The sequence below is a fragment of the Micromys minutus genome (assembly GCF_963924665.1).
Source record: "Micromys minutus genome assembly, chromosome: 29".
Taxonomy (NCBI): domain Eukaryota; kingdom Metazoa; phylum Chordata; class Mammalia; order Rodentia; family Muridae; genus Micromys; species Micromys minutus.
Genome location: NC_137964.1, coordinates 24,716,121 through 24,730,776, shown reverse-complemented (window position 1 = coordinate 24,730,776; position 14,656 = coordinate 24,716,121). Strand labels below are relative to the sequence as shown.

Here is a 14,656-nt window from a genome sequence, read left to right as displayed (position 1 = left end):
TGTGTTGCTGTTAGTGGTTAGACACTGCTAACTCTCATTCTTCTTTGCTCTACAGAGATTTACTTAAGCACTACCGCAATGCCGACACAGCAAGATTACTGTTTGTGGTGTGTCAGAAGCTCTGTCAGATGTTGGCTGACGACGTCCCAATGGTAGCCCCAGTAGGACTCAACCTTCCTTCGGAGATCCATGATCTCGCGTGCCAAGCTGTCACCATCTGCAGTCCAGGTGACAAGATATATAAACCTTTCATGTTCTCTGGTCCATCGAACCAATATGTTCCACATGCTATCTCTGATAACTGTGGTTCCAGAAACCACACAGGAGACAGCTTCTTCTAACACTAGGGCACTGTAGTTTTAAAATAACCAAGTGTGATTGCCCCCTCAAATGCTTGAAGTTAGGGGACTGAGAGCCAGGAGAATCATCAAATCTGAGGCTAGCCTGGACTACTTAGCTAGACCTTGTCAGCCACCCAGTCAGTCAAAAAATCCATTAACACTGCCATTTCTTATATTGATGACATTTGCTTTTGTGTGATTATGGTGATCATGGTGTTCCTGGCCTTCCCACATGGATCTTTTTCAAGGCATGCTTAAGCACAGACATGAACTGTGTTTACAATAGTCAAAGCTATGTGGTGGATTTAAGTGGTTGTTATAGTAGTTTGAATATTCTTTCCACTTTCAGATTATTTGTTGGATGTTTTAGAACTAAGTAAATATACTTTAACTGCCGTGGAGCTTTGCAGACAATGCCAGATGGATGACTGTGGGATTCTGATGAAGGTAAGCCACCTCTGAGTTTTATTTCCATAAACAAAACAGCTGCTGGCCCAATGTGTGGCCCTTCCCATCACTAGTACAATTCACAGAATTCACTACTTACCTCTGGAGCCGGCATTTGCTACCTTGTGGGTATCACTGTTTTCCCATCCTTTCAAGCCCCTGGGAGAAAAAGAAGGACAGAGGGGAAAGGGGGTGACATTATCATTTGACTACTCATGCCGAGTGGGAGCATTGAGTTCACTGTCAGGATATCCAGTTTTTTTTCTTGTTGTTTCTTCTTTGCACACAACTATTTAACAGACTGAGACCAACTGCAAACAATCAACAACTCACTCCATCTCTTGGGGCCATAACATTCATTGTTATGAATGAATAACCTCTGGAAAGTTACTAGAATTCCAAATGTCATACAACTGATACTGTTCTGCCAGTGGCAGAATCACACCCCTTCTAGAGCACAAGGCAAATCATAGTCAGCTGCTGTTGACAGTCTGAAACAGCCCTGTATTCCACACCTGGGCTTAAAACTAAAGCATATTCTTATAATATTTCTGTAGGCTTTTTTTTTTTTTAAAGAAACCAAAGTTCCAAAATTGTTACTATATACCTTTTCTTGTCCTCTTCTGTAAAACTGTCCTCTAAGAAGCTGTGAAGCCAATACTCTTTCCAGGCAAACTCATTTTGATTTGAACTGTTTTTGAAACACAGAGCCTTAACCAAAGCCTCTTTGGATGTTGACCTTCTGTTAAGAGTTTAATCAAAGTAATATTTTTACAAGTTGCCATCCAGAAAAGAATGTTAGAATGCAGTTTTCCCTTAGCATGCACAGAGTTGGTTCCAGACTGCCTCTCTTCTCAGGGATACCAGGGTGTGGGTGCTAAAATCCCGTATCCAAAGCTATAACATCTACATATAACTCACATACACATCTCTCACACTTTCACCATCTCCAGCTTTTACTGAATAAGCTTGATCCAAAATTGATCAGGTCCGTAGCTATAAAATCTGTGTATTCAGGGAACCAGCCCATGATTCGAAAGTTGTATTTAAACATCAAACATGTTGGGCTCTTGTGCTTGCTTAAGAGCATTTGAGGCACTCTTCCCAGAAAATTTAAATTCAGTTCCAGGGACACACATCAGGCAGCTCTAATGGTCTGAGATTTCAGCTCCAAGGGATCCAAGACCTCTCTCACATGAACATATTGAGACCTATATATAATTAAAATTAATAAAAACCTTTTTTGTTTTTTCAAGCTGTTGGGCTCTCAACCTGACCCCTTGCTCAGCTTGGGGAAGGTGGTATGTGTTACAGTGTACTCAGCACTGTCTTTTCTATACCTTTGCTGTTTAGGCCGCTGTGGGAACTCACAAGGATCCTTATGAAGAGTGGTCCTACAGTGACTTCTTCAGTGAAGACGGAATTGTTCTTGAGTCACAGGTGGTACTGCCTGTCATCTATGAACTGATCTCATCAGTGGTGCCCCTTGCAGGTAAGTCACACTCTTTTGTCATTCTTTTCTGCATGTCTTTGCTTTATGCACACTGGAGCTCTAGAGGCTTAGAACCAGAACTACATCTCATAAAGTCAATTTATATCCTTAAGGACCCAAGTGCAAAGGAATACATGCTGCATATTATTTCATTTATGCGCGTGGAAAATGGACTCTCAATAAGTCATGGTAGTTGGTGTCAGGGTAGTGGTTGTCCTTAGGGATGGTGGATAAGTCACTTTTCTGCTGCTGTGATAAGATATCATGACCAAAAGCAACTTATGGAAGAAGGAGTTTACTTTGGCTTACAATTGCTGAGGATAAAGAGTCTACCATGGTAGCAGAAAAGTGAAGCTTAGAGCTCACGTGTTCCAGAGCAACAGTGAAGCACAGAGCGAACTGGTTATGGTGCTGGGGTTAACATCCAAAGCCTGCCTCCAGAGCTAGCCCCTCTAGCAAGGCTGAACCTGCTGACACTCCCCAAACCAAACATTCACACCCCCAAGCCTGTGGGGACAGTGTTCATTCAAGCCACCATACCTGGTCATGACTGTAGAAGAGTGTGAGGGGCTGTGGGTGCCTGTAAAGTTCTGGTTCTTGATGTTGCTGCCGCCATATTCAACTTGGCTGCTTACAGACTGTAAGTTCATCTGGGCGTTGGAATGTGTAGTTGAAGTCTTTTTGTTGGTTGGTTGGCTGCCTTTCTTTGAGATAGGACTTGCCTTGCACTTGCAATCTGCCACCAAAGTCCTGGGATGTCAGGCACGTGTCACCATGCTTGGCTTTGAGGTTTGTTACTCATCTTGAACAATTGTTTGCCTTGGAACGTTATTTGTTAATAGAGCCATTTCAATGACGTCTGAGCTTGGCGCTTTGTATGAGTTATGTTGTTTAGTCTTAATTTGTTTTTCTCTTTTGTAGAAAGCAAAAGACACCCTTTGGATTCTATAAGTTTGCCGTACTGTTCTACTAGTGAAGGTATTTACCATTAGAAATGTATAGTGTTGCATTATAATTGTACAAATGCACAAATGTCAGGATAGCTTAAAGCACAAATTCATACATATTGAAATTTTGAATGTGAATTTGTCATAACATCCTTGATGTAATTGTTTTATAATTTAATTGTTATATTTTCAGAAGTCAATTATTTGGTTTGTCTGATTATATTAACTTTAATGACTTCCTAAATTTCAGGTCTATATATATAGAGAGAGAAAATATTTTTAACTGCCAATAACTTAAGCATTTAAATTAAAAAACAAAACAAAACAAAACCACCACCACCAACAAAACCAAACATACAGATACTAATAGCTAACCTGTCACATTTTCTTGTTGCCTTTGGTCTAATTCCAGCCTCAGGTTAACTCTTCATTTACTGACTTTGGGAATGAATTTCATAACTGTTACCTCTTTTGAAGAAATAGGCCATTCCTGAAAGCAATTTTCCACAACATGGCTGCTCTTGTAGAGGACCCAAATTCAGTTTCCAGCACCCACACCAACACTTACAGCTCCCTCTAACTTCAGTTCCCTCTGACATCCTCTTCTGACCACACCCATAGCCCAGACACACTCAGGCACGCATACATACACATTTAGTAAGTAAGTAAATAAATAAATATAGAAAAATGTTATTGGTAAAATATGTAATTATTGAAAATCATCTCACATTTCAGGAGAAAACCTTATCCTCCCCCTTGTAAGCTCCATCTCTACGTTGCTCCGGAGCCTTCAAGAATCTAGTCAGTGGGAGCTAGCGCTAAGGTTCGTGGTGGGCTCCTTTGGTACCTGCCTGCAGCACTCTGTGTCCAACATCATGAGTATCAGTTTGAGTGAAAAGGTATGACTTATAATAAATTATTTGACTTGTCACTGCCAAATGCTCTGCGAAACCAATCTCCTGTTGGCAAAGTCATCAGTGGGTGGTTGTTAAATGCAAGATTCATTTGTCAAGCATCTACTAAGATCCCAGGACACCTGCACACATTTCTATTAACATCCCCAAGAATCTCTCTTTGTAAATAATAGAAATTCAGAATGGGGCATATAAAAACTAGTTACCCAAATTTTAGGTTAGGTTGTTAATTCTTTAATCACAACACAGTATTTTTTGTTTTGCTTTGTTGTGGTTGTTGTTGAGGTTTTATTGCTGTTGTTATTAGTTTTGGGGTCTTTTTGTCAGAGTATCTTGCAGCCCAAGCTTGCCTTGAACTCATAGAGATCCACCTGCCTCTGTCTCCTGAGATGGCATATCAAAGGGGACCTAAAGAGCCTTCTGTTCTTTTCTGAAAGTTACTTGGCAAGAACACATTGGTGAACTCAAAGCATATCGTTATGGAGCTGAAAGAGAAGTCCATCACATTTATCAGAGGAAATGCCACAACGCTCCTGCATAAAGTGAGTACTTAGGCTTGGCTTGTTGTTTCGAGCCAGTCAGCCACTGCCGGTTAGTGTTCTACCATCAGAAGCTTCAAGAGCCAGTGTGCCCGCCAAACATTGTTAGTGTATGTAAATGCTGTTCTATTGCTCATGGATGAAACTGTAAAGACCCTTCTTCACTCATTCCCTTTGAGTTTGTTATTTTTTAATAGACTAAAGCATATTAATGCTCCATGCCTACAGTTTACATTTCTATTCCAGGATTTCTTTACAGGAATCCTAATTTATTAGTTGTCGTTAAAAAAAAAAATCCCCTTTGAAACAGGGTCTTGTGTAGTAGCAAAAACTAGTCTCAAATTAGAATTTAGTGTCTAGACAAAAATGACCTTAAGACTCCTGATTCTCCCACCCCTAAGAGCTGCCAACATAGGCATAGGCAAGCCTTTCATTTTTAATAACTTCTAGGAAACCTTTAAAGGGAACAATTATTGTGTCTTGTGTTGGGCACTAGGTTCCTATTTACTGGTGTGATTAGTTAGTAAAATCCCCTCAGACAGGGCCGAAAGTCAGTGTAGCCTAAACTGTACACAGACTGCCAGAAATCTTCTGCCTTGCTTTCCAGATGATGAAATCATCAGGATCCCTGACCCCACACTCCACCCTGTCAGATTGCTTTACAGAGGTTCTCAGCCTGTGGGATGTGACCCGTTTTGGTAGTAGTGACGGGGGTTGTGTATCAGATGGTTAGGAAGTAGCAACACAATAATTTTATGGTTGGTGGTGAAAAACCATCATGTGTTAAAGGGTTGCAGCATTTTAATTTTCACTTTCTTCTTTATTTTATTTTTTTTAAAAGATTTGTTTATTTTTGTATATTTGAATATACTATTGCTGTCCTCAGACACACCAGAAGAGGGCATCAGATCCCATTACGGATGGTTGTGAGCCACCATTTGGTTGCTGGGAACTGAACTCAGGACCTCTGGAAGAGCAACCAGTGCTCTTAACCACTGAGCCATCTCTCCAGCTCAAGGAATGTACATGAGCACACACTTCCAAAGTTTTAGAAAAATTCAGTAATGCTACAAGGAACTGCAGTATACCCTTCATTGACACATTACTTAATATCAAGCTTTCTTCTTTTTTTTTTCCCCCGATTGTCTATATTAGAATTTTTTTCCCTCATCATACATAAGGCTTTTTTTTTTTTTTTTTTTTTTTTTTTTTTTTTTTTTTTTTTTTGAGACAGAATTTTTCTCCAGAGCCTTGGCTGTCCTAGGACTTTACTATGTAGACCAGGCTGCTCTTGAACTCACAAAGAAACACCTGCCTCTGCCTCCCAAGTACTGGGATTAAAGGCATATACCACTATGTCTAGCATCTAAGTCTCTTTATCCTTAAATAGCCAGTGTTTGTCTTCTTTGTGTAAAGATGTTCTCTGGTTTAATGGCCTTGCAGCTTTCTCCATTGCTAAATTTAACAGTGGTACAAACCCCTGTGCTAATGCCCACGTTCTAATTTAATTTTGTCTCTTCTGTCAATCCTTTTCTTTTGGTACAAGATCTACAAGATCCAGACTAATTTTTGTGCTTAATGATCCAGCAAATTACAGCCTGCAAGACCAGCTTTTAGCTTTTATACTTTTTCTAGCACATGGCCCTGCCCCTTGGCATGTGTGTTATCTATGGCTCTAGAGAAACAGTGAGCTGATGCTACAGAGGTGTGCCTACAAGGCTGAAATATTTACTCTGGATATTTTTTAAAAGTCTTGGAGTCAGAGAGATGGCTCAGTGGTTAAGAGCACTCCCTGCTCTTCAGAGGACCCGGGTTTGATTCCCAGTACCTACGTGGCAGCTCACAGTAACTCTAGTTCCAGGGGGATTTGGTGCCCTCTTCTGGCCACTGCAAGTACTGCACACATGCTGTACACAAACATTCATGAGAACAAAATACCGAATACATGAAATGATAATATAATTACTTTAAGGGCCAAGTCCTGGTGTTGCTTTAGTAACCATCTCTTATACAGCTTAAATCTGCAAGTGTCTACTTTAAGGTGCAGAACGGAGTGCAAGCATAGCGCCGCACCTCTCTCTAAAGTTCTCCAGAGCCTACCATTTATTTTGTTTGATTTTAGATAGAAGAGAGACTGTTGAGTTACCAAAAGAAAGAGCAAGGCCTTAGGTAGACCACGAAGCTGGAGCTGGGATCCAGTGACATGTAAAAGGGGGGCACACCCAATTAGGTAGTAGGTGACTGGTGAGTGGAACCAAAGCGGTGTAGACCTCACAGAGCCTACGTACATAAACAAAGATGGCTGCAACAGCAGCGAGGCTCTATGGGACCGCTATTATTGTGCAGTCTGTTGGAACTATAGCTTCATTGCAAAGCTCACGGCTTATTTGGTTTTGATGCAGCCAGGGCTGATGGATTTGCTGCTTTGAAAATGTGGTAGATCTTTCGGCTTGGTAAAATGTGGGGTCAGTGACTAAGGAAGCAGAGGAAGGCTCATGGGAGATTTCAGATTGACCTAAACTGTAGGGAGAGGGAAACGCTCTGGGCCCTAAAGGGCTCACTGAGGCTGCTTTGCTTCCATTTCTAGTCCTGGCTAAAGGTTCCCTAGGCAAATTCCTTCAGCACTTTGTCTACATCACCACCTGAAGAGCTTGTCCCTTCTGGGGATCTTGTACGAGCTGGCAGGGAGTGAGCCAGAGGTCCATCTGACACTATTTGCTCACGGAGACTTTGTTTCTGATACTTTCTTCCCGTAGGTGTTTAACTGTCGCCTGGTGGATCTGGACCTCGCCTTGGCTTACTGCACTCTCCTACCTCAAAAGGATGTGTTTGAAAACCTCTGGAAGTTCATAGATAAAGCGTGGCAGAATTACGACAAAATTCTGGTACGCCCTGAGCATGGAAACCTGCTCCTATTGCCATGTTAAGGTTTGAGGGACAGAGTGAAGGACTTTATTTATTAGCAGGGCTCAACTGTCTGGCAGAAATGGTGATCTGTCTATCTCCCATGATCTACACCCACTTGTGCTTGACCGGTGATTAGCATTGCTTAGAGAATTAAGATAGCTCTTGTTATTTAAAAAACTAAACAGAACAACTGTAGCTGGCTGTGGTGGCACATGGTTTTAATTTCAGCACTCAGGAGGCACAGACTGGTGGAACCTAAGTTAGAGGCCAGCCTGGTCTACAGAGCAAGTTCCAGGACCAGAACTTCATAGAGAAATTCTGACTCAAACGTGAAATGTAAACCTATGTGTGGCCGAGCAGAATGGCACACGCCATTTGTTCCAGCACAGCTGAAAAGCAGAAGCAGGCGGTTCTGGGAAAAGCTGGAGAAATGGGCGGGCAGTTCGAGCACCGGCCACTCTTCTAGTTCCAAGCTGCTGAGAGAAGTGTCTCAAAATGGTGGGCGGTACATGAAGAATGGTTGTCTTCTGGTTGCCACACAGAGATCTATGTGCAGCCTTAGAACATTCATTGCCCTTTGTACTGAAACCCTAGACCCACAGCAAGGCTTTTGTGTAGGATGGGTACATGGGCTACATAGCCCGTTTCAGTTGTTCTCATTGGTTGTTTTATTTGTTTTGTTTGGGATTTTTGTGTGTAACCTACTTTGGCCTCAAATATGTCCTTTCATTTCAAGGGAAAACTACACAAAATGTAACAGTATGTGCAAAAAGCTGAAGTACCCAGATGAGTACAAAGTAATGACTGAGCACTAGGCCTGTAGCTCAGCTGGTAGATTGCTGTCCTAGCATGCAAAAGGCTTGGGTTTGAATGCCCAGCACTGCTTAACAAAGTGTGGGTTCATCCCTGTAATCCCAGCACTGGGGAGTTAGAGATAAGAGGATCAAAAGTTCAAGGTCATCCTCAGCTACATCATAAACTTGAGGCTAGCCTGGGCTACCTGAGACCCTATCTCAAAAAAGTCTCTTTGTGTGTGTGTGTGTGTGTGTGTGTGTGTGTTGGGGAGGGGGTCTTGCTGGAGAGATGACTTAGTTAAGAGCCGTTGATGCTTTATCTGAGGATTCGGGTTCAGTTCCTAGCACCCAATGCCAGGTAGCTCATTGCTGCCTTAGCTCCAGATCTGACATCATCTTGTAGCCTGTGCAGGTGGCAGACACTCACACACGCCCACATATAAATTGAAATAGAGACTGAAGAGACGGTTCAGCGGGCAAGAATGTATACCGCTCTTGCAGAGGACTGGAGTTTGGTTCCTAGCACCCACACTGAGCAAGCCCCTGTAACTCCTGCTGCAGGGGAATCTGAAGCCTATGGCGTCCTGGACCACCTGCACACAGGTGCAGCACACAGAGACACGTCATTTAAGATAATAAATAAATGAAGTAAATTTAAAGACGTAGTGGCCATGCAAACAAATACGTAACCATCTATTTCTATTCACAGAAAGGGCTACTGGGCTGAGGGAGTTTGGGAACTTGGGACTGAACTGCACATGTTCCACGCCATACTTTACCGCTGGACCATGTCCTCAACCCAAGGTTATGAGTTTTCTGTCTCGAAACAGGGTCTTGTGCACAGCTCTGGCTGCCCGACTCTGTAGCCCAGGCTGCCCTTAACCTCACAGCAGTTCTCCCAAGTGCTGACATTATGCAGGCACTGCCACACCTGCCTTTGATTCTTTTTCTTCTCCCTTTCTGGGTTTCATCTAAATCGTATTAAAATTTTTATTTACAATGCAATTTGACCCTGTTCAAACTTTATAGGCATTATCTTTGGTGGGCTCTCAGCTGGCAAAACTCTACCAGGATATTGAAACAGGACTTCGGTTCCGTGAGCTCAGTATTGATGCCGAGTGGGGTATTCGTCTTGGTAAACTTGGTGTGAGTATTCATAATGCTTTGATATTTAATCTGTCTTCAGGATTATCCAGTCTGCAAATACAAGACAAAGATCTTGTCATCCTGTGGGGTGTATAAAGAAATAAGAGTCTTTTGTGTTACTTCATTTTCAATGATGTTAGAAGGAACCTGACACTTTCACTTGCTTAGCTTTCTCATGGGTGTATGTACACACACACACACACACACACACACACACACACACCAGGTAAATACATTTAAAAGTAAAATTTGGAGTAGCTGTAGAAAGTGTCTCTTTATAAAAATAATAAGGTAAAAAGGTATGTTGTAATGTCCTTTTTGTAGCACTCTTTGGTTCAGTTGTTTTTTTTTTTTTTTTCTCATTTGTGTTCTTTGTTTCTAGATTTCTTTTCAGCCTGCTTTCAGACAAAATTTTCTCACCAAGAAAGACCTTATTAAAGCTCTTGTTAATAACATAGATATGGACACAAGCCTCATTCTGGAATATTGCAGGTAATTAAATGTTAATGGCGTCTTTGCTGTTGGCTTTAACCTTTGCTTTGAGAAGACCATAGTCAAGGTGGTTGTTCATGCAGCCAGAGACCTCGGTTTTCTTTTTTTTTTCTGTGGTCGGCCTGAGCAGACAAAGCCAGGTTAGATTCTCTGGAGATAGATTTTTGTTTTACTTACACCCCGGTGAGTATCCAAGCTCTTAAACAAAAATACAGAAATTTTTATGTGAGTTCGTGTTGTATCTCACATCCGTATTCCCAGGACTCAAGGAGGAGAGTCACAAGTTCAAGACCAGCCTGAGCTATGGAGTGTTATGAAAACACTGTATCATAAATTAAAACTATGGGCTTCTGGGCTTTTTCTCCCTGGCATTCTTGACTCCATGGGTCTGGACTAGAGGCTCTGAAAGCTTGAGCATCTTGGGCTCCATGTGAATGTTCCCTGCGATCAGAAGAGTGTGTGTGGTGTGTTCTCAGTACAGTTATTCCCTCTTACCTGTGGGAGCCATTGCTAAGTAGCTAACAGACAAGCCACATAGACAGCATGGATACACTGGACAGAGTGAGGACACAAGAAGACACAAGTGGGGGATGGGAGAGGACTGTGACATGGTCCTGGCCAGTGTCAAATAACTAAGTGACCACTTCTAAAAGATTAAAGAACTCTTCCTCCTTCCTGAATTGTAATAGATAAGTGGGTTCTGGGTTTTTTATTGTTTATTTTTGAGATAGGATCTCATGTATCCCACAGTAGCTTCAAATTTGCTATGGAGCGGAGGCTAGTCTTGAACTTGTGATCATCTTGCCCTCACCTCCAAGTGCTGGGATAACAGATGCATATCACTATGCTGGTTCAGATCCGAGTCATTTTGCTTTTGTGTGGTGCTAGGGATTAAATCCATGTTCTCAAGCACATGGGCTGCACTACACCCCGATCCCCAGTGCCTGAGTTACTGATAACAGCTGTGTAGAGTATTCTTTCATTAGTCAAGCATCCAGTTAGCTTCTCCTCCCTTTGGGGAGTAATGACCCTGACTCTGTCCACGCTGAGGCTACTGCAGTCAAGGACTTGAAGCTGCCTAGAACTGGAGTTGACTCAGCTGACCATGGAAACGAAACTCTACCAGTCTTCGGTTTTGAGAACTTCAAATGCTGGTGGGGTTCAGCTTTACAAAGTTGTACTCTGGACGGATTTCTGTGGGCTTCTTTATGTAACCTCTCCCTTTCCTACAATTTAAGGAGCTGTGGTAATACTCAGCTTGCTCCTCTCATTCAGCAGAGGCCTGGATCATTTGTATCCATAGTGACGCTTTGGCCTGAGGCAATCTGTGTGAACTGCTGTTTTGTTTGGCTTTTGTTATGGTCCAGGCTGGCTTTAACTTGTGATGATCCTCCTAAGCAAAGGGACTACTGATATGAGCCGCCCAGCATCATGCCTACCTAGATGGCATTAGAATGTCAGGTATCTCAGTTACCATGAGTGACAAACTGAAGGATTGCTCTCTCAATGGGCCTGAGGAGTGTCTATACCAACCAGAGTCCTTTTTCCCTTTCATTATGTAACTTAGTAGTTATCATCATACGAAATGGAGGCTCGTGTGGTTCAGATTAGCCATGAACTCACTATGTGGCTGAGGATGACCTTGAACTCTTGATCCTGTTAACTCCCAAAGGCTATACTACCAGGTTTGAAAAGACATGAAACTAGACATTGTGAATGCCACTATACCGCCCCACTCTTGTCTGAGGCCCGAGGATTACCTCAAGCTGGACTCTTTTTGGTTGTGAGGCTGGCCAGCAGCACGGTTAAGACTTGAGTGACAGGAGTGTGCCCCTGTCTGTCTGAACCTCATCTGGACATGCATGTGTTTGACATGTAACTGTAACTGGTCTGTAACTGACTGACTGCTCCTTCTAGCACTTTTCAGCTGGACTCTGATGCTGCCCTCCGGCTGTTTATTGAAACCCTGCTCCGCAACACTAACAGCCAGAGCCAGGGAGGTGACGCCCTCCAGTCCACAAAGCATCAGCATTCCAAACTCCTGGCGAAAGCCACTGAGATGGTCCCCTTACTGAAGAGCACAAAGGAGCTGGTGATCAGTCTTAGTGAAATCCTTTATAAGGTAGGTGAATGAAAACATGGATATCTCTGGTCGCCCACTCTCCTCAGCCTTAATTAAGCGGAGACACACTTTAATAAACTGCATATGTAAGTCCTGAATTTTTCAGTTTTGTTTTAAGATAGGGTCCCACATATCCCCGGCTAGACACAAGCTCAGTTGTAGCTAAAGATGAGCCCTCTGATTCTACCTCTCAAGTATTTGAATTATGGGTGTGTGCCACTACACTGCTAAATTGTGTGTGTGTGTGTGTGTGTGTGTGTGTGTGTTTGTGTGTTTGTGTAGATATTGGTGCCCTCTGAAGCCATAAACTTACCAGTAGCTGGAGTTAGCATGTGCGCGCTAATGAATTTTTTTTACGAATTGGTATTTTTAAGTTAATAGTTTGATTGGGGGCTTGGGACATAGATGGCAGGAGTAAGGTTATCATCAGACTGTAAGGCGAATTTTAGTTTTATATTTTGCCTGTAAGTCAGCCAGAAATTATAGACTTGCTTAAATTTCCTCAGTATGATAGACTGTCTTCCTACGTCGATAATTATGTGCTTTTAGTTGGCATTTTAAAAAATGGAAAGTAATGGTACGTGGGCAGAAACAAGAAGCAGAGAGAACACGTCTTTTTTTCGTAAGCCTATACAGACACCATCCAGTTAATTCTCCTGTTAGGAGGATGATAAGGCTAAAACAGTGTCCCCCAAGAGCCTCGGACATGAAGGTCCACATTGTAATGTATTTCCAAAGGAAGTTTTCCCATTTTAGTATCCTTCATAAGCAGAACAAGTGAAACTTCAATTTCAAACTCTTAAAAAAAGGGAAACTTTGACCATCTGTATATCCTTTCTGTGTATTTAGCACCCAAGAGACATCTGTCTTCAAGTATCATCTAGTATAGCTTTTCAACCTGCATTTCAAGACATTTTAAACATGGATGCTTAGTCTAACAGAGGTAGCCCTGGAGTAGAGAACTGACCTGTGACAGCAGCCTGGGCTGCATGCTGAGCATGGGTTTGCCCTGTGAGCCAATGAGCATTGCCGGAGAGCTCCTGTGAGCCTGACCATGCCTTCTAGAGCTTTAACTGATTTCTGCTTCTCTCGCAGCTGGACCCATATGATTATGAAATGATTGAAGTTGTTCTGAAAGTTATAGAGCAAGCCAATGAGAAGATAACCAGCGTGAACATTAATCAGGTATAGAAGAATGTTAGAGGTTGAAGACTCATCTCTGTGCCATGGTTTATTATGATGTATTATAATTTATAATGCATGCTATAATTAAGATTAAGACTATTATGCATATTCTTTCTGGGTTGTTCTCTGACCTCCCTTTAGATTCTGAACTTAGTTCTAAATAGTTCCTGGCTGTCCTGGAACTCACATTGTAGACCAGGCTGTCCTTAAACTCACAGAGCTCTGCCTGCACCCATCTCCCAAGTGCTACAGGTCTCTTGCTCATTTCCACACAGGCTTTGAATCTTCTGAGACACTTGAAGTCATACAGAAGAATCTCCCCACCAGTGGACCTCGAATACCAGTACATGTTGGAGCACATGATAACCCTGCCGCCAGCTGCTCAGATTAGACTGCCCTTTCACCTGATATTATTTGGCACAGCGCAGAACTTCTGGAAAATTCTATGTATGTTCATTAACTTCTTATGAATTTTACTAAGTGGCCAACTAACATTTTTTCTCACTCACCATGTCCTTCGCCTTCCAGCCTCAGAGCTCAGTGAAGAGTCGCTTCCAACCCTGCTCCTAATCTCTAAGCTAATGAAGGTAATGGGTGAAGCATCCCGAGAGGGCTCTGTCTCCCCGGGGATCTTACACCACTTCCTGCCTCACCCACCGTCTCTCTCCTCTTTCTGAAGTTCTCCCTAGATACTCTCTATGTGTCTACCGCCAAACACGTTTTTGAAAAAAACCTGAAGCCAAAGCTCCTGAAGTCAGCACAAGCCAGGTCCTCAACCCTGATGAGCAAGGAAGTGGATAAACTCATGCAGACCTTGGAGTCGTACCTCCTGTCCATTGTCAACCCGGAGTGGGCTGTCGCTATTGCCATCAGTCTCACCCAGGAGATCCCGGAAGGTGGGTGCCCTCTGCTCTTGGGACTCGGGTGCTTGCTGATAGTTTTGGTTTGGGTTTTATCCCCTTTTTGCGGATCGATCTGGAGATCTCTCCAGGGTCTTATACATGCCAGGTAACTGTTCTGCCCGGTGTATTGTTTTTCATTTCCAATGCCCATCAGCTAGGTGCCAGCCGGGAGCTACCAATCTAACCCAGAGTGTGAAGAGCTTGTCAGGAGCTGCCCAAGCTTATCCCCATGGTAGCTCAGGCTACCCATGGTAGCTCAGGCTACCCGTAACTTGTTTGAAAAGATACTCAAAAGGGTACTATGGATGTGTTATGCTTCTGTCCCCTTACACCTAGAAACGTCTTAGAAATAAGAACCTAGTTGTTAACTAGAAGCTGAGGAAGGATCTCTGTGGCCTTTAATTTCCATGTTGTATCCTTTTGTTCCA

At 42.8% G+C, this 14,656-nt stretch overlaps 1 protein-coding gene across 1 annotated transcript in view; it reads left to right on the top strand.

Moving 5' to 3' along the window:
• The window catches only part of KNTC1 (kinetochore associated 1), a gene marked incomplete at its 5' end in the record, with an annotated part of 62,723 nt that overhangs the window by 29,481 nt on the left and 18,586 nt on the right, over window positions 1-14,656 (top strand). Inside the window, 14 exons of the mRNA XM_080941282.1 lie at window positions 56-228; window positions 691-788; window positions 2,142-2,280; window positions 3,202-3,258; window positions 3,963-4,126; window positions 4,579-4,683; window positions 7,437-7,565; window positions 9,411-9,527; window positions 9,910-10,019; window positions 11,937-12,141; window positions 13,237-13,326; window positions 13,602-13,773; window positions 13,855-13,913; window positions 14,006-14,222. Coding sequence (XP_080797408.1) covers window positions 56-228; window positions 691-788; window positions 2,142-2,280; window positions 3,202-3,258; window positions 3,963-4,126; window positions 4,579-4,683; window positions 7,437-7,565; window positions 9,411-9,527; window positions 9,910-10,019; window positions 11,937-12,141; window positions 13,237-13,326; window positions 13,602-13,773; window positions 13,855-13,913; window positions 14,006-14,222 — 1,835 coding nt within the window. The remainder of the gene's footprint in view (window positions 1-55; window positions 229-690; window positions 789-2,141; window positions 2,281-3,201; window positions 3,259-3,962; window positions 4,127-4,578; window positions 4,684-7,436; window positions 7,566-9,410; window positions 9,528-9,909; window positions 10,020-11,936; window positions 12,142-13,236; window positions 13,327-13,601; window positions 13,774-13,854; window positions 13,914-14,005; window positions 14,223-14,656) is intronic.